This window comes from Xenopus tropicalis, chromosome 8 (genome assembly GCF_000004195.4).
Source record: "Xenopus tropicalis strain Nigerian chromosome 8, UCB_Xtro_10.0, whole genome shotgun sequence".
Lineage (NCBI taxonomy): Eukaryota > Metazoa > Chordata > Amphibia > Anura > Pipidae > Xenopus > Xenopus tropicalis.
In genome coordinates this window covers 143,703,787-143,722,519 of record NC_030684.2, presented here as the reverse complement: position 1 = coordinate 143,722,519, position 18,733 = coordinate 143,703,787, and the positions used below count along the sequence as shown (strand labels likewise).

Genomic DNA, 18,733 nt, shown 5'->3' with positions numbered 1-18,733 from the left:
CTAAGGGGGTAGTTTTCCGCCTCAGTCGAGGCTGGGGGTTTCTTCTATTTGTTATTTTGCAATTGTTTTGGATTTTATTAAAACTCCGTAGGCTTAATCTGTCAAAGGCCTTTCTGGCCAGCAGTGCTGTAAAGGTTGTAATGTCTATATAGATGTTATTTAAGAGCCCCTGTGACCCTATAGACTTTCCTCTCTCAGGCTGTGGGCTCCATACCTCCCCCTGTTGTAGTTGGCGCGGGTGCAGCAGATACGGTGGCGCTGGTCCAGATGGCGCCGGTACAGGTGTGGGTGGGGCTTCCTTTGTAAGAGATCCAGGAATTGTCTGTTCATTAGAGTCCTGGGATTATCTGGGAGCCAAGGAATGAAGGGATGAGCTCTTTGTTCTGGGCCGGGGGGGGGGTACAAGAGTGCAACGAGGGGCAAAAGGGGCCCCACCAGGGGCAAGATTGAAACTGTATTGCTTATCCGTCTCCTATTCATATTCCAGCCTGACGCTTCCTGGTTGCCAGGTAAATAGGACCTAGCAACCATGCCACAGTACCATTATTCAAATAAATGAACCCATTGCCAATAGTCTCACGTAATAACTCAAGTTAAAGGGGAAGTTCACCTTAGCATTGAATGTGGATATTACTATTTAAAGAAAAACTGCAATTGGTCTTTATTTTTGAGATGAGACATTTTTTTTTTTTTTTCTTTTTTTTTAAATGATTGACAGTTTTTGAACCCTGGCGAGGACAGGGGTGAGTGATTAAATGGGGGCGGGGCCACAGCCGGCTCAGCAGGTTCCGCCGCAGTTTCAGAAGAATAAATTGAAATTCTGCATAAGAAATGGAAATGTCCCGATGGGAAAGTGCAAGAACGGCGCTGGGAACCGGCACAGCGAAACTGGGCGTCGCCTCGGGATTCCCGCCATTACTTTATTTATTAAATCAAATATTGGTCTCGGGGGGGGGGGGTCTTCCCAGGAGCAACAATCACACAGAGCTGTGTCCCTTATAGAACTCCTGCAGGTATAATATGCTTTATATTGCTCCCAGGCATCTGCACTTTGTGGTGTCATAAAAATTTCTGCCAAATAACCACAACGTGTCAGCAACATACACACAGGCTTAGTCACTCCCGGGGCCAAAGTGCCACATTTATGGGTTACCAGCCTCTCTAGTGGTGTAACGGGAGACCCTGCCCCAAGGAGCTTACACTCTAGTGGTATAATGGGAGGCCCTGTCCCAAGGAGCTTACACTCTAGTGGTATAACGGGAGACCCTGCCCCAAGGAGCTTACACTCTAGTGGTATAATGGGAGGCCCTGTCCCAAGGAGCTTACACTCTAGTGGTATAATGGGAGGCCCTGTCCCAAGGAGCTTACACTCTAGTGGTATAATGGGAGGCCCTGCCCCAAGGAGCTTACACTCTAGTGGTATAATGGGAGGCCCTGCCCCAAGGAGCTTACACTCTAGTGGTATAATGGGAGGCCCTGTCCCAAGGAGCTTACACTCTAGTGGTATAATGGGAGGCCCTGCCCCAAGGAGCTTACACTCTAGTGGTATAATGGGAGGCCCTGCCCCAAGGAGCTTACACTCTAGTGGTATAATGGGAGGCCCTGTCCCAAGGAGCTTACACTCTAGTGGTATAATGGGAGGCCCTGTCCCAAGGAGCTTACACTCTAGTGGTATAATGGGAGGCCCTGTCCCAAGGAGCTTACACTCTAGTGGTATAATGGGAGGCCCTGTCCCAAGGAGCTTACACTCTAGTGGTATAATGGGAGAGCCTGCCCCAAGGAGCTTACACTCTAGTGGTATAATGGGAGAGCCTGCCCCAAGGAGCTTACACTCTAGTGGTATAATGGGTGCCCTGCCCCAAGGAGCTTACACTCTAGTGGTATAACGGGAGAGCCTGCCCCAAGGAGCTTACACTCTAGTGGTATAACGGGAGAGCCTGCCCCAAGGAGCTTACACTCTAGTGGTATAATGGGAGACCCTGTCCCAAGGAGCTTACACTCTAGTGGTATAATGGGAGACCCTGCCCCAAGGAGCTTACACTCTAGTGGTATAATGGGAGACCCTGCCCCAAGGAGCTTACACTCTAGTGGTATAATGGGAGGCCCTGCCCCAAGGAGCTTACACTCTAGTGGTATAACGGGAGAGCCTGCCCCAAGGAGCTTACACTCTAGTGGTATAACGGGAGAGCCTGTCCCAAGGAGCTTACACTCTAGTGATATAATGGGAGACCCTGCCCCAAGGAGCTTACACTCTAGTGGTATAATGGGTGCCCTGCCCCAAGGAGCTTACACTCTAGTGGTATAATGGGAGGCCCTGCCCCAAGGAGCTTACAGCCTAGTGGTATAATGGGAGACTCTTGACAAGGAGCTTACACTCTAGTGGTATAATGGGAGGCCCTGCCCCAAGGAGCTTACACTCTAGTGGTATAATGGGAGACCCTGCCCCAAGGAGCTTACACTCTAGTGGTATAATGGGGGCCCTGCCCCAAGGAGCTTACACTCTAGTGGTATAATGGGAGGCCCTGTCCCAAGGAGCTTACACTCTAGTGGCATAATGGGAGGCCCTGCCCCAAGGAGCTTACACTCTAGTGGTATAATGGGAGACCCTGCCCCAAGGAGCTTACACTCTAGTGGTATAATGGGGGCCCTGTCCCAAGGAGCTTACACTCTAGTGGTATAATGGGAGGCCCTGTCCCAAGGAGCTTACACTCTAGTGGTATAATGGGAGGCCCTGTCCCAAGGAGCTTACACTCTAGTGGTATAATGGGAGGCCCTGCCCCAAGGAGCTTACACTCTAGTGGTATAATGGGAGACCCTGCCCCAAGGAGCTTACACTCTAGTGGTATAATGGGGGCCCTGCCCCAAGGAGCTTACACTCTAGTGGTATAATGGGGGCCCTGCCCCAAGGAGCTTACACTCTAGTGGTATAATGGGAGGCCCTGTCCCAAGGAGCTTACACTCTAGTGGTATAATGGGAGGCCCTGCCCCAAGGAGCTTACACTCTAGTGGTATAATGGGAGGCCCTGCCCCAAGGAGCTTACACTCTAGTGGTATAATGGGAGGCCCTGCCCCAAGGAGCTTACACTCTAGTGGTATAATGGGAGGCCCTGCCCCAAGGAGCTTACACTCTAGTGGTATAATGGGAGGCCCTGCCCCAAGGAGCTTACACTCTAGTGGTATAATGGGAGGCCCTGCCCCAAGGAGCTTACACTCTAGTGGTATAATGGGAGGCCCTGTCCCAAGGAGCTTACACTCTAGTGGTATAATGGGAGGCCCTGCCCCAAGGAGCTTACACTCTAGTGGTATAATGGGAGGCCCTGCCCCAAGGAGCTTACACTCTAGTGGTATAATGGGAGACCCTGCCCCAAGGAGCTTACACTCTAGTGGTATAATGGGAGGCCCTGCCCCAAGGAGCTTACAGCCTAGTGGTATAATGGGAGACTCTTGACAAGGAGCTTACATGTTAAGCCGGCCATATATGCATCAATATTATCGTACGAAACCTCATTTCATATGATCAATGGTCATAGGAAAGATTGTTATTGCTACGTGTATGGCCACCTTAGGTTGTAGAATGAGACTGATGAGCCCAAGAGCTTACAATCTAATACATTATAATGGGTAGAATGAGGAGGGTTGGGAGGCAGAAGGGAACTGGGAGGGTAAATATTTACCTAGAGCAGAAGGAACAATGAGGCTCAGACTGGGGCCCTTGTTCTTATCAGGGACACTGGGAAGGGCAAATATTTACCCAGAATTCCTGAGTACAAAGAACAATCCTTTTCTCCTGGTTTATGGCCATGCCGGGGGTGGCAGGGAGGATTCTGGGCCGTTGGGCCCTAAAACAATGTGGGACTGTTTCTCAGAGAGAGATCATAAAGGCGTGAATAGGGGAACCTGGCAAAGGATGTTGGGAATTGTAGTTCAACATCAACTGAAACTTGTTGTTTTCTTGCTCAGGAGCTGAATGTCAGGGCTCAGGGGGCTCTAAGGGAGGGGCTTCTGTGGGGAGGCTTCGGCCAATCCCCAGCCCCCTAGCTACTCACCCTATTTACTTTGGATTGGGACTCTCTCCCCCCTCCCTGGTGGGGATGCTCTGACCTCACTGCCTGTGTTTGTGCAAAACAGTCCCAGTTACCGTGGCGATGAGGCTGAGCTCCCCGAGTGAGTGTGCGGGGCGTGGGGTGAGAGCGCCACGGAGAAGTGAATCACACCGGCATTTAGGGATTTCCTCTCTAACTGCGGTTACAGGGGCAAACGTGTGACTAAATGCACCCTTTCTGCCCCAACAATGTACTGGCATGCTCTGGGCACTCACACACTGTACTGGCATGCTCTGGGCACATGCACACTATACTGGCATTCCCTGGGCACACACACACTGTACTGGCATTCCCTGGGCACACACACACTGTACTGGCATTCCCTGGGCACAAACACACACTGTACTGGCATTCCCTGGGCACAAACACACACTGTACTGGCATGCTCTGGGCACACACACTGTACTGGCATTCCCTGGGCACACACACACACTATACTGGCATGCTCTGGGGACACACACACTGTACTGGCATTCCCTGGGCACACACACACTGTACTGGCATTCCCTGGGCACACACACACACTGTACTGGCATTCCCTGGGCACACACACACACACACTGTACTGGCATACTCTGGGCACACACACTGTACTGGCATTCCCTGGGCACACACACACACTATACTGGCATGCTCTGGGGACACACACACTGTACTGGCATTCCCTGGGCACACACGCACACTATACTGGCATTCCATGGGCACACACACACTGTACTGGCATTCCCTGGGCACACACACACTGTACTGGCATGCTCTGGGCACACACACTGTACTGGCATTCCCTGGGCACACACACTGTACTGGCATTCCCTGGGCACACACACTGTACTGGCATTCCCTAGGTACACACACACACACTGTACTGGCATGCTCTGGGAACACACACACTGTACTGGCATTCCCTGGGCACACACTGTACTGGCATGCTCTGGGCACACACACTGTACTGGCATTCCCTGGGCACACACTGTACTGGCATGCTCTGGGCACACACACTGTACTGGCATTCCCTGGGCACACACACTGTACTGGCATTCCCTAGGTACACACACACACACACTGTACTGGCATGCTCTGGGCACACACACTGTACTGGCATTCCCTGGGCACACACTGTACTGGCATGCTCTGGGCACACACACACACTGTACTGGCATACTCTGGGCACACACACACTGTACTGGCATGCTCTGGGCACACACACACACACACTGTACTGGCATGCTCTGGGCACACACACACTGTACTGGCATTCCCTGGGCACACACACACTGTACTGGCATTCCCTGGGCACACACACTATACTGGCATGCTCTGGGCACACACACACACTGTACTGGCATGCTCTGGGCACACACACTGTACTGGCATTCCCTGGGCACACACTGTACTGGCATGCTCTGGGCACACACACTGTACTGGCATTCCCTGGGCACACACACTGTACTGGCATGCCCTGGGCACACACACACACTGTACTGGCATGCTCTGGGCACACACACTGTACTGGCATGCCCTGGGCACACACACACTGTACTGGCATGCTCTGGGCACACACACTGTACTGGCATTCCCTGGGCACACACTGTACTGGCATGCTCTGGGCACACACACTGTACTGGCATTCCCTGGGCACACACTGTACTGGCATGCTCTGGGCACACACACTGTACTGGCATGCCCTGGGCACACACACACTGTACTGGCATGCTCTGGGCACACACACTGTACTGGCATGCCCTGGGCACACACACACACTGTACTGGCATGCTCTGGGCACACACACTGTACTGGCATTCCCTGGGCACACACTGTACTGGCATGCTCTGGGCACACACTGTACTGGCATTCCCTGGGCACACACTGTACTGGCATGCTCTGGGCACACACACTGTACTGGCATGCTCTGGGCACACACACACTGTACTGGCATTCCCTGGGCACACACACTGTACTGGCATGCTCTGGGCACACACACTGTACTGGCATTCCCTGGGCACACACACACACACTGTACTGGCATGCTCTGGGCACACACACTGTACTGGCATTCCCTGGGCACACACACACTGTACTGGCATGCTCTGGGCACACACACACTGTACTGGCATGCTCTGGGCACACATTACTGGCATGCCCTGGGCAAACACACACTGTACTGGCATGCTCTGGGCACACACACACTGTACTGGCATGCCCTGGGCACACACACTGTACTGGCATGCCCTGGGCAAACACACACTGTACTGGCATGCTCTGTGCACACACACTGTACTGGCATGCCCTAGGCACACACACTGTACTGGCATGCCCTGGGCACACACACACTGTACTGGCATGCCCTGGGCACACACACACTGTACTGGCATGCCCTGGGCAAACACACACTGTACTGGCATTCCCTGGGCACACACACACACTGTACTGGCATGCCCTGGGCACACACACACTGTACTGGCATGCCCTGGGCAAACACACACTGTACTGGCATTCCCTGGGCACACACACACAATGTACTGGTATGCCCTGGGCACACACACACTGTACTGGCATTCCCTGGGCACACACACACAATGTACTGGCATGCTCTGGGAACATTATGGCAGCTCAAGCCCTTTCTTCAGCCTCAATTTCTTGTGCCCCAGGCCTATAACAGCCCCACCCAAATTGGTGCCCCCTGTGGGACCTTGTGCCTTTATAGTGTCCTGAGAAAGGAGTTTCTCTTCTGCCCTGTGTCACCCCTGTAAAACACAACAAAGGGATTGGCCAGTGTTGTGGGCAGCCGGCCAGTGAGGGAGAGGGGAAATCAAGGCCTGGGGTGGGGCAGGAGGGCAGGATACGCCACAGAAAATTCATGTGTCACTGGGAAGAACAAGGGGTACATCTCTATATACTGGCTGGCCTGGGGCAGGGATATACCTTCTATTATTTACTGCCCCCTGCTGTCTGTGCTGCAGTACTGCACTGTGTTCTTTCTAATTGGCGTTTCTGTAATTAATTCTGTAATTATGTTCTACTGCGGCATGTCTCCTTATATATTGTGACTGCTCTGGGACCATGGGAAAGAGAGCAGCCCGGGAGCAGGAAGTACAGAGAATCAGAGCTCTGTACCTGGGTAAGTACTGGGGGGAGATTGGATTCACTTACCCAGGGGGGGGTTCCTGCCTGACCATGGGAAAGAGAGCAGCCCAGGAGCAGGAAGTACAGAGAATCAGAGCTCTGTACCTGGGTAAGTACTGGGGGGAGATTGGATTCACTTACCCAGGGGGAGGTTCCTGCCTGACCATGGGAAAGAGAGCAGCCCAGGAGCAGGAAGTACAGAGAATCAGAGCTTTGTACCTGGGTAAGTACTGGGGGGAGATTGGATTCACTTACCCAGGGGGAGGTTCCTGTCTGACCATGGGAAAGAGAGCAGCCCAGGAGCAGGAAGTACAGAGAATCAGAGCTTTGTACCTGGGTAAGTACTGGGGGGAGATTGGATTCACTTACCCAGGGGGAGGTTCCTGCCTGACCATGGGAAAGAGAGCAGCCCAGGAGCAGGAAGTACAGAGAATCAGAGCTCTGTACCTGGGTAAGTACTGGGGGGAGATTGGATTCACTTACCCAGGGGGAGGTTCCTGCCTGACCATGGGAAAGAGAGCAGCCCAGGAGCAGGAAGTACAGAGAATCAGAGCTCTGTACCTGGGTAAGTACTGGGGGGAGATTGGATTCACTTACCCAGGGGGAGGTTCCTGCCTGACCATGGGAAAGAGAGCAGCCCAGGAGCAGGAAGTACAGAGAATCAGAGCTCTGTACCTGGGTAAGTACTGGGGGGAGATTGGATTCACTTACCCAGGGGGGGGTTCCTGCCTGACCATGGGAAAGAGAGCAGCCCAGGAGCAGGAAGTACAGAGAATCAGAGCTCTGTACCTGGGTAAGTACTGGGGGGAGATTGGATTCACTTACCCAGGGGGAGGTTCCTGCCTGACCATGGGAAAGAGAGCAGCCCAGGAGCAGGAAGTACAGAGAATCAGAGCTCTGTACCTGGGTAAGTACTGGGGGGAGATTGGATTCACTTACCCAGGGGGAGGTTCCTGTCTGACCATGGGAAAGAGAGCAGCCCAGGAGCAGGAAGTACAGAGAATCAGAGCTTTGTACCTGGGTAAGTACTGGGGGGAGATTGGATTCACTTACCCAGGGGGAGGTTCCTGCCTGACCATGGGAAAGAGAGCAGCCCAGGAGCAGGAAGTACAGAGAATCAGAGCTCTGTACCTGGGTAAGTACTGGGGGGAGATTGGATTCACTTTCCCAGGGGGAGGTTCCTGTCTGACCATGGGAAAGAGAGCAGCCCAGGAGCAGGAAGTACAGAGAATCAGAGCTCTGTACCTGGGTAAGTACTGGGGGGAGATTGGATTCACTTACCCAGGGGGAGGTTCCTGCCTGACCATGGGAAAGAGAGCAGCCCAGGAGCAGGAAGTACAGAGAATCAGAGCTCTGTACCTGGGTAAGTACTGGGGGGAGATTGGATTCACTTACCCAGGGGGAGGTTCCTGTCTGACCATGGGAAAGAGAGCAGCCCAGGAGCAGGAAGTACAGAGAATCAGAGCTCTGTACCTGGGTAAGTACTGGGGGGAGATTGGATTCACTTACCCAGGGGGAGGTTCCTGCCTGACCATGGGAAAGAGAGCAGCCCAGGAGCAGGAAGTACAGAGAATCAGAGCTCTGTACCTGGGTAAGTACTGGGGGGAGATTGGATTCACTTACCCAGGGGGAGGTTCCTGCCTGACCATGGGAAAGAGAGCAGCCCAGGAGCAGGAAGTACAGAGAATCAGAGCTCTGTACCTGGGTAAGTACTGGGGGGAGATTGGATTCACTTACCCAGGGGGAGGTTCCTGCCTGACCATGGGAAAGAGAGCAGCCCAGGAGCAGGAAGTACAGAGAATCAGAGCTCTGTACCTGGGTAAGTACTGGGGGGAGATTGGATTCACTTACCCAGGGGGGGGTTCCTGCCTGACCATGGGAAAGAGAGCAGCCCAGGAGCAGGAAGTACAGAGAATCAGAGCTCTGTACCTGGGTAAGTACTGGGGGGAGATTGGATTCACTTACCCAGGGGGAGGTTCCTGCCTGACCATGGGAAAGAGAGCAGCCCAGGAGCAGGAAGTACAGAGAATCAGAGCTCTGTACCTGGGTAAGTACTGGGGGGAGATTGGATTCACTTACCCAGGGGGAGGTTCCTGTCTGACCATGGGAAAGAGAGCAGCCCAGGAGCAGGAAGTACAGAGAATCAGAGCTTTGTACCTGGGTAAGTACTGGGGGGAGATTGGATTCACTTACCCAGGGGGAGGTTCCTGCCTGACCATGGGAAAGAGAGCAGCCCAGGAGCAGGAAGTACAGAGAATCAGAGCTCTGTACCTGGGTAAGTACTGGGGGGAGATTGGATTCACTTTCCCAGGGGGAGGTTCCTGTCTGACCATGGGAAAGAGAGCAGCCCAGGAGCAGGAAGTACAGAGAATCAGAGCTCTGTACCTGGGTAAGTACTGGGGGGAGATTGGATTCACTTACCCAGGGGGAGGTTCCTGCCTGACCATGGGAAAGAGAGCAGCCCAGGAGCAGGAAGTACAGAGAATCAGAGCTCTGTACCTGGGTAAGTACTGGGGGGAGATTGGATTCACTTACCCAGGGGGAGGTTCCTGTCTGACCATGGGAAAGAGAGCAGCCCAGGAGCAGGAAGTACAGAGAATCAGAGCTCTGTACCTGGGTAAGTACTGGGGGGAGATTGGATTCACTTACCCAGGGGGAGGTTCCTGCCTGACCATGGGAAAGAGAGCAGCCCAGGAGCAGGAAGTACAGAGAATCAGAGCTCTGTACCTGGGTAAGTACTGGGGGGAGATTGGATTCACTTACCCAGGGGGAGGTTCCTGCCTGACCATGGGAAAGAGAGCAGCCCAGGAGCAGGAAGTACAGAGAATCAGAGCTCTGTACCTGGGTAAGTACTGGGGGGAGATTGGATTCACTTACCCAGGGGGAGGTTCCTGCCTGACCATGGGAAAGAGAGCAGCCCAGGAGCAGGAAGTACAGAGAATCAGAGCTCTGTACCTGGGTAAGTACTGGGGGGAGATTGGATTCACTTACCCAGGGGGGGTTCCTGCCTGACCATGGGAAAGAGAGCAGCCCAGGAGCAGGAAGTACAGAGAATCAGAGCTCTGTACCTGGGTAAGTACTGGGGGGAGATTGGATTCACTTACCCAGGGGGAGGTTCCTGCCTGACCATGGGAAAGAGAGCAGCCCAGGAGCAGGAAGTACAGAGAATGAGAAATGAGTGTTTGCCCTGTACTTGCTGTAGGCAGGTAAGGTTTAATTGGCCAAAGCAGGAAGGGTCTGGCCCATCTTATAGTGCATAGTTGGTTCTGGCAGCGGGAAGGTGTATTACCCCATTAGAAGGCACCCCACCCCAAGTTGTGCCTGGCGGGAAAGAACTCTCTGTGCTGTGAGTGCCACAAGCAAGATGGCGACTGCAAGGCGGCAGAACAGTCTTTATCTCCCACAATGCATTGCTCAGCACACAGGACGCCGGGCTCAGCAGGAACCGACGCAGCGGGGACGCGTTGCCCGGGGTTACCAGAGGCGCCCTGTCATGTGATGTAGGAAGTTGCCGGCTCCGGGGGGTGGAGCTATGGTGGGCGGGGCTGCAGGGCACATGGAGTGATGTGGTGACGTCACTTAGCTACTCGGCGGGTACAGGAGCCGGTAAGTTACCGAGAGCTGAGGGGCTTGGGAATGAACCCGGGGGCCGGGCAGTGAGGGGAGGGGCAGGGGGGCTCGGTAGGGGGAGTGTCGGGTAGGGGGCGGGGCCGGGTGTAACCTCGGCAGGGGCGGAGCGGGATTTGCTGGGAGCTGTGTCAGTACCGGCGGGTGTGGGAGGGATTAAAGGACAAGTAAAGCCTAGCGGGTACTAGTCAGGCATTTAATGCTGGGGCGGCCTATTGGGGTGAAGCTTAGCCCCATTTCATACCGTGGGGCCCCCACTGGGGTAACTGGGCGGGGCTTGGCATGAATATGAGTATAATAAGCTTGGGGAGCTCATTAACCAATAGGATTAGGGGGGGCGGTCTGTGAGTGCAACCGGACAGCACTTTATACACAGCCGGGAATGGCTCTACCGCGTTATACAGGGGCTTATGGGTAGTGGCCCCTCCCATTGTGATCAAGGTCAGATCCATGGCCACGCCCCCTTGTGGCCCCTCCTATTGTGATCAAGGTCAGATCCATGGGCCTCTCACCTGATCTTAATCCCGGGATCTCCCACTGTGACTATTGTGTCAGTATTACCCATCAGCCCCTGCCCCAGTGAGCTTACAATCTAAGGTCCCTATCCCATTCCCATCAGTCCCTGCCCCAGTGAGCTTACAATCTAAGGTCCCTATCCCATTCCCATCAGTCCCTGCCCCAGTGAGCTTACAATCTAAGGTCCCTATCCCATTCCCATCAGTCCCTGCCCCAGTGAGTTTACAATCTAAGGTCCCTATCCCATTCCCATCAGCCCCTGCCCCAGTGAGCTTACAATCTAAGGTCCCTATCCCATTCCCATCAGTCCCTGCCCCAGTGAGCTTACACTCTAAGGTTCCTATCCCATTCCCATCAGTCCCTGCCCCAGTGAGCTTACAATCTAAGGTCCCTATCCCATTCCCATCAGTCCCTGCCCCAGTGAGCTTACACTCTAAGGTCCCTATCACATTCCCATCAGTCCCTGCCCCAGTGAGCTTACAATCTAAGGCCCATATCCCATTCCCATCAGCCCCTGCCCCAGTGAGCTTACAGTCTAAGGTCCCTATCCCATTCCCATCAGCCCCTGCCCCAGTGAGCTTACACTCTAAGGTCCCTATCACATTCCCATCAGTCCCTGCCCCAGTGAGCTTACAATCTAAGGCCCCTATCCCATTCCCATCAGTCCCTGCCCCAGTGAGCTTACAATCTAAGGTCCCTATCCCATTCCCATCAGTCCCTGCCCCAGTGAGCTTACAATCTAAGGCCCCTATCCCATTCCCATCAGTCCCTGCCCCAGTGAGCTTACAATCTAAGGTCCCTATCACATTCCCATTAGTCCCTGCCCCAGTGAGCTTACAATCTAAGGCCCCTATCCCATTCCCATCAGTCCCTGCCCCAGTGAGCTTACAATCTAAGGCCCCTATCCCATTCCCATCAGTCCCTGCCCCAGTGAGCTTACAATCTAAGGTCCCTATCACATTCCCATCAGTCCCTGCCCAGTGAGCTTACACTCTAAGGCCCCTATCCCATTCCCATCAGTCCCTGCCCCAGTGAGCTTACAATCTAAGGTCCCTATCCCATTCCCATCAGTCCCTGCCCCAGTGAGCTTACAATCTAAGGTCCCTATCACATTCCCATCAGTCCCTGCCCCAGTGAGCTTACAATCTAAGGTCCCTATCCCATTCCCATCAGTCCCTGCCCCAGTGAGCTTACAATCTAAGGTCCCTATCCCATTCCCATCAGCCCCTGCCCCAGTGAGCTTACAATCTAAGGTCCCTATCACATTCCCATCAGTCCCTGCCCCAGTGAGCTTACAATCTAAGGTCCCTATCACATTCCCATCAGTCCCTGCCCCAGTGAGCTTACAATCTAAGGCCCCTATCACATTCCCATCAGTCCCTGCCCCAGTGAGCTTACAATCTAAGGTCCCTATCACATTCCCATCAGTCCCTGCCCCAGTGAGCTTACAATCTAAGGTCCCTATCACATTCCCATCAGTCCCTGCCCCAGTGAGCTTACAATCTAAGGTCCCTATCCCATTCCCATCAGTCCCTGCCCCAGTGAGCTTACAATCTAAGGTACCTATCCCATTCCCATCAGTCCCTGCCCCAGTGAGCTTACAATCTAAGGTCCATCACATTTGTATCTCTGTCAGGGCCTATTTGAGTCCCAGCCCAGACCTGGTGGGACGGGGCCCATACTCCGCCTGGGTATTTGGGGGGAGCGGGTACCCCACAGGTACAGGGGAAATACACCCCCCTGGGGCTGGAATTGAACTCAGGACCCCGGGGATCTCAGGACCGTGTCCCTCTCTATTTATACACATGGAATCCTCCCGATGAACTCAGTGCCCTGCCCGTTCCCTTTCACCCAGAGCCACTAGCTGTCACCTTTCCCTCAGTGCCGGCTCTGTATCTGCCAATCAGCACATAGCGTTCCTGCTGTACAATACCCAGTCATTAGCGACTGCTGATCCGTGTCGTTCCAGATCTCTCACCGGCTCTTTCACTTACAGGCGCCACCATGCTGCGCAGCTGTGCCAGGCTCATCCGTAGGGGCATTGCCCTCCCCGGGCAGCCGCAGAGCCCCCGCCCACTGCCCTGCTGTTATACAGTAAGTACCCTCTGCCCCTATCCCATATTCCTATACTTATTACAAGAATCGGCCGTTCCTGCTGGATTACACTCTAGTGGTATAATGGGAGAGACTGCCCCAAGGAGCTTACACTCTAGCGGTATAATGGGAGACCCTGCCCCAAGGAGCTTACACTCTAGTGGTATAATGGGAGGCCCTGTCCCAAGGAGCTTACACTCTAGTGGTATAATGGGAGGCCCTGTCCCAAGGAGCTTACACTCTAGTGGTATAATGGGAGAGACTGCCCCAAGGAGCTTACACTCTAGTGGTATAATGGAAGGCCCTGCCCCAAGGAGCTTACACTCTAGTGGTATAATGGGAGAGACTGCCCCAAGGAGCTTACACTCTAGTGGTATAATGGGAGGCCCTGCCCCAAGGAGCTTACACTCTAGTGGTATAATGGGAGGCCCTGCCCCAAGGAGCTTACACTCTAGTGGTATAATGGGAGAGACTGCCCCAAGGAGCTTACACTCTAGCGGTATAATGGGAGGCCCTGCCCCAAGGAGCTTACACTCTAGTGGTATAATGGGAGGCCCTGTCCCAAGGAGCTTACACTCTAGTGGTATAATGGGAGACCCTGCCCCAAGGAGCTTACACTCTAGTGGTATAATGGGGGCCCTGTCCCAAGGAGCTTACACTCTAGTGGTATAATGGGAGGCCCTGCCCCAAGGAGCTTACACTCTAGTGGTATAATGGGAGGCCCTGTCCGAAGGAGCTTACACTCTAGTGGTATAATGGGAGGCCCTGCCCCAAGGAGCTTACACTCTAGTGGTATAATGGGAGGCCCTGTCCGAAGGAGCTTACACACTAGTGGTATAATGGGAGACCCTGCCCCAAGGAGCTTACACTCTAGTGGTATAATGGGAGGCCCTGCCCCAAGGAGCTTACACTCTAGTGGTATAATGGGAGGCCCTGTCCGAAGGAGCTTACACTCTAGTGGTATAATGGGAGGCCCTGCCCCAAGGAGCTTACACTCTAGTGGTATAATGGGAGGCCCTGTCCGAAGGAGCTTACACTCTAGTGGTATAATGGGAGGCCCTGCCCCAAGGAGCTTACACTCTAGTGGTCAAATGTAGGTGAGAGTTCTATAAGACCTGTGTATCCTTTTATAGAGGGTTTATTTCCCCTTTATGGGGAAGGGATTGGGCACTGAGTTTGTTACTGAATTGGGGTTCCCCCCCCCCCAGACCCCGAGGTTCTACTCCCCGGAGGTGATTAGAGACTACGCGATGCCCAACGCCACGTGGAGCAAGAACCTGCAGGATCTGTACAACAGGTACATGGAGGGGAGCCAATCAGGAGCCTGGGAGCGGATCCCCTCCTACAACGCTACCGTGCATCACATAAAAGGCAAGTTGGGTCTCTGGGCGCCATGGAAACGCATATAGCAAAGGGGGTGCAGGGAGTTACAGTTCCGTTGTGCGTTTATAATGACGCCGCCTCCCGTTCTGGTTAAGGGGTCCCCCCGTCCCGCACGAGAGAAAATCGTCTCTTTACGCGGAACCTGGACCAGGACGGAGTGGGCTTCGAGTACTCCATGTTCTACAACAAGGCGGAGCGGAGGATGGTGTGTCTGTTCCAGCCGGGGCCCTACCTAGAGGGACCCCCGGGGTAAGTGCAGTGGGTACCCCAATAGGGGTGTAATGGGGAGCCCCAGTAACCTTATCACTAATCAGCGTTTGTGGGATTTGCTGCGGCCCCCAGCTGGCAGAGAGTGGTACTGCGGGATCTACAGATGTTGCTAGGAAACAGGCACCGTGGGTTCCGACTCATGAGCACTAAATAAACACGAGTCCCAGTTACACCCAGACGAGGTCACATGACTCCCCGTGTCCCTAATCTCCCTCTCGTCTCTCTCCAGTTTCACCCACGGAGGCTGCATAGCAACCATCATCGACAGCACGACCGGCGCCGGGGCCGTTTACCTGTGTGGCAGCGTCATGACCGCCAACTTAACCATCAACTACAAGAAGTGAGTGTCGGGCGCCCGAGGGCGTTATTCCGGCCATAGTGACCCTCCTTTCCTGGTGATTGTACCCCCACTGACCCCCCTATTGGTGATTGTACCCCCACTGACCCCCCATTTCTCGCTCCCCCCTACAGCCCGATCCCGTTGGGGCATGTGGTGATCATCGACAGCAAGGTGGAGCGAGTGGAGGGCAGGAAGGTGTATACCAGCTGCCAGATCCGTAGCCACGACGACGCCGTGCTGCACACCGAGGCCTCAGGTAGGTGCCCCCCCCCCCATAAGTAGGTTCAGTATGGCAGCTCCCACCCTGTGTGTGAGTGCTGAGAAGGAATGTTCCATGTGCACAGGGGAGTTACATAATCCCAGCATGGCCTGGGGCTACACATGCAGCTGCCACACGTGCCCCCCCTTCCTGCCCCGGGGCTGTTAGCGTGTCCCTGCTCTTCCTGGTCCCCCTGGGCCGGTGCCACACTCCCTCCCTCACCCCCCCTTTTGTTTTGTTCTATTCCAGCTCTGTTTATCAAGTTGGGCCCCTGAGGTGCCGTACGCACGTGCGTTGTACACCAGCCAATGGGAAAAGCCGATCCGTAGAACAGAAGGAGGGGGATTAAAGAGACCAAGCGCATGTCCGTGCCTCCTGCTTCATTGGTATCAACCTCCCCGGGCTGTACCATTCTAGAAGTGTAGCCCCCCCCCATAGATACTCTATAGGCCATAACTGGGCAACTGGGCCCCCCTGGGCATTAGATTTGTACTGTGGGTTTATTGCTGAGCTGTTACATTCCTGTATGGGAGGGGGTACCCCGGGAGTGAGTGCATGTAGTTTGGGGGGGTACCCCGGGGTGAGTGCATGTAGTTTGGGGGGGTACCCCGGGAGTGAGTGCATGTAGTTTGGGGGGGTACCCCGGGAGTGAGTTCATGTAGTTTGGGGGGGTACCCCGGGAGTGAGTGCATGTAGTTTGGGGGGGTACCCCGGGAGTGAGTGCATGTAGTTTGGGGGGGTACCCCGGGAGTGAGTGCATGTAGTTTGGGGGGGTACCCCGGGAGTGAGTGCATGTAGTTTGGGGGGGTACCCCGGGAGTGAGTTCATGTAGTTTGGGGGGGTACCCCGGGAGTGAGTGCATGTAGTTTGGGGGGGTACCCCGGGAGTGAGTGCATGTAGTTTGGGGGGGTACCCGGGAGTGAGTGCATGTAGTTTGGGGGGGTACCCCGGGAATGAGTGCATGTAGTTTGGGGGGGTACCCCGGGAGTGAGTGCATGTAGTTTGGGGGGGTACCCCGGGAGTGAGTGCATGTAGTTTGGGGGGTACCCCGGGAGTGAGTGCATGTAGTTTGGGGGGGTACCCCGGGAGTGAGTGCATGTAGTTTGGGGGGTACCCCGGGAGTGAGTGCATATAGTTTGGGGGGGTACCCCGGGAGTGAGTGCATGTAGTTTGGGGGGGTACCCCGGGAGTTAGTGCATGTAGTTTGGGGGGGTACCCCGGGAGTGAGTGCATGTAGTTTGGGGGGGTACCCCGGGAGTGAGTGCATGTAGTTTGGGGGGGTACCCCGGGAGTGAGTGCATGTAGTTTGGGGGGGTACCCCGGGAGTGAGTGCATGTAGTTTGGGGGGGTACCCCGGGAGTGAGTGCATGTAGTTTGGGGGGGTACCCCGGGAGTGAGTGCATGTAGTTTGGGGGGGTACCCCGGGAGTGAGTGCATGTAGTTTGGGGGGTACCTCGGAAGTGAGTGCATGTAGTTTGGGGGGGTACCCCGGGAGTGAGTGCATGTAGTTTGGGGGGGTACCCCGGGAGTTAGTGCATGTAGTTTGGGGGGGTACCCCGGGAGTGAGTGCATGTAGTTTGGGGGGGTACCCCGGGAGTGAGTGCATGTAGTTTGGGGGGGTACCCCGGGAGTGAGTGCATGTAGTTTGGGGGGGTACCCCGGGAGTTAGTGCATGTAGTTTCGGGGGGTACCCCGGGAGTGAGTGCATGTAGTTTGGGGGGGTATCCCCAATATGAAGCAACCGGGTATCCAATTTGGACTCAGTACCATTTACAGAACTCTGTTCGCCCCGGGAGTAATGGTGCCGTAACAGAACCCCCCCTCTCTGCTCCAGAACCTGGATCCTGCCGGGGGTCCGTCTACCTCACCCCCCCCCCCCCCCCCCCCCCCATGGACACTTTTATAGACTGTATTTATATATTTATTGTCAGGAGTCGCACTGCCTATCGGGCCGCACTCAGTATTCCCGCCGCTGACAGAACAATGTACTGCAATAAACCCAATTACTGACGCTCTGTATTCCGGGTTCTGTGCTGGGGGCACAGTGAGGGTTAAACCTTGTTGGGGGGGTATTAGAGTTGCCCTTTGAGCCCAATCACTGACTGGGTTCGGGCGGTACTGATGGAACGGCAGCACGTGTCTGGGTCCCTCGGTACCGCACTCTCCGGCGCCGCTGCCAACCCCGTGCCCAGGAATGTGCAGCAAACTTGGCAAAGTGGATCGGCCGAGGCCCCTCCTACTGGGTAGAATTGCCAGCCTGGGCGGGGCTACGGCCCAAACCCGAATGACAGCCCGGTACCAAGGTTCTGCCCGCACTAATGGGGCAAATTCACAAAATGTCAGAGGGGAATCACCCGAGCACCTTCTGCCTCCATGTGACGTGGGATCTGGTTGCTAGGGTCGTTACTCTGGTTCCTAGGGTGCACGCACGGAGAATACTACTTGTTTACATACCAGGTCCAATAGCAAAGCTGCTGCCCTTGATGTCTGGGACATGGAACGGGCTAAGTTTGCCTTTATTCATACATTGGGGCAATTGGCAATTTCCGGGGTTTTGTTTGCTCTTCCCCAGCCTCTTCCTTATCTCACTCCCAGCTGATAAAGGGTAACTAACCCTGCCCTGGGATCCTCAGTGTAACATCCCTGCCATAAAGCAAAGTGTATGAGCCGTCACTGCGCAGGCACCGTAGGTACTGACTGCCCATAAATATACTTTGGGAGACCCTGTCCCAAGGAGCTTACACTCTAGCGGTATAATGGGAGACCCTGCCCCAAGGAGCTTACACTCTAGTGGTATAATGGGAGGCCCTGCCCCAAGGAGCTTACACTCTAGTGGTATAATGGGAGGTCCTGCCCCAAGGAGCTTACACTCTAGTGGTATAATGGGAGACCCTGCCCCAAGGAGCTTACACTCTAGTGGTATAATGGGAGGCCCTGCCCCAAGGAGCTTACACTCTAGTGGCATAATGGGAGACCCTGCCCCAAGGAGCTTACACTCTAGTGGCATAATGGGAGACC

The 18,733-nt window shown here is 54.6% G+C and overlaps 1 protein-coding gene across 3 annotated transcripts; it reads left to right on the top strand.

Moving 5' to 3' along the window:
- Nucleotides 1-7,194: 7,194 nt before the first annotated feature.
- On the top strand, nt 7,195-16,812 carry LOC101735170 (acyl-coenzyme A thioesterase THEM4). 3 transcript variants are annotated; one of them, XM_031891092.1, is made up of 7 exons: nt 7,195-7,221; nt 13,366-13,463; nt 14,672-14,834; nt 14,942-15,095; nt 15,346-15,456; nt 15,588-15,712; nt 15,965-16,812. In XM_031891092.1, the coding sequence occupies exons 2-7, from the start codon at nt 13,374-13,376 to the stop codon at nt 15,988-15,990; spliced, it is 669 nt and encodes a 222-aa protein (XP_031746952.1). In that variant the 5' UTR covers nt 7,195-7,221; nt 13,366-13,373; the 3' UTR covers nt 15,991-16,812. The 3 variants fall into 3 exon arrangements, with proteins under 3 accessions (XP_031746952.1, XP_031746953.1, XP_031746951.1); XM_031891093.1 differs by lacking the exon at nt 7,195-7,221 and adding an exon at nt 10,698-10,832; XM_031891091.1 differs by lacking the exon at nt 7,195-7,221 and adding an exon at nt 11,132-11,267.
- The last annotated feature ends 1,921 nt before the right edge of the window (nt 16,813-18,733 follow it).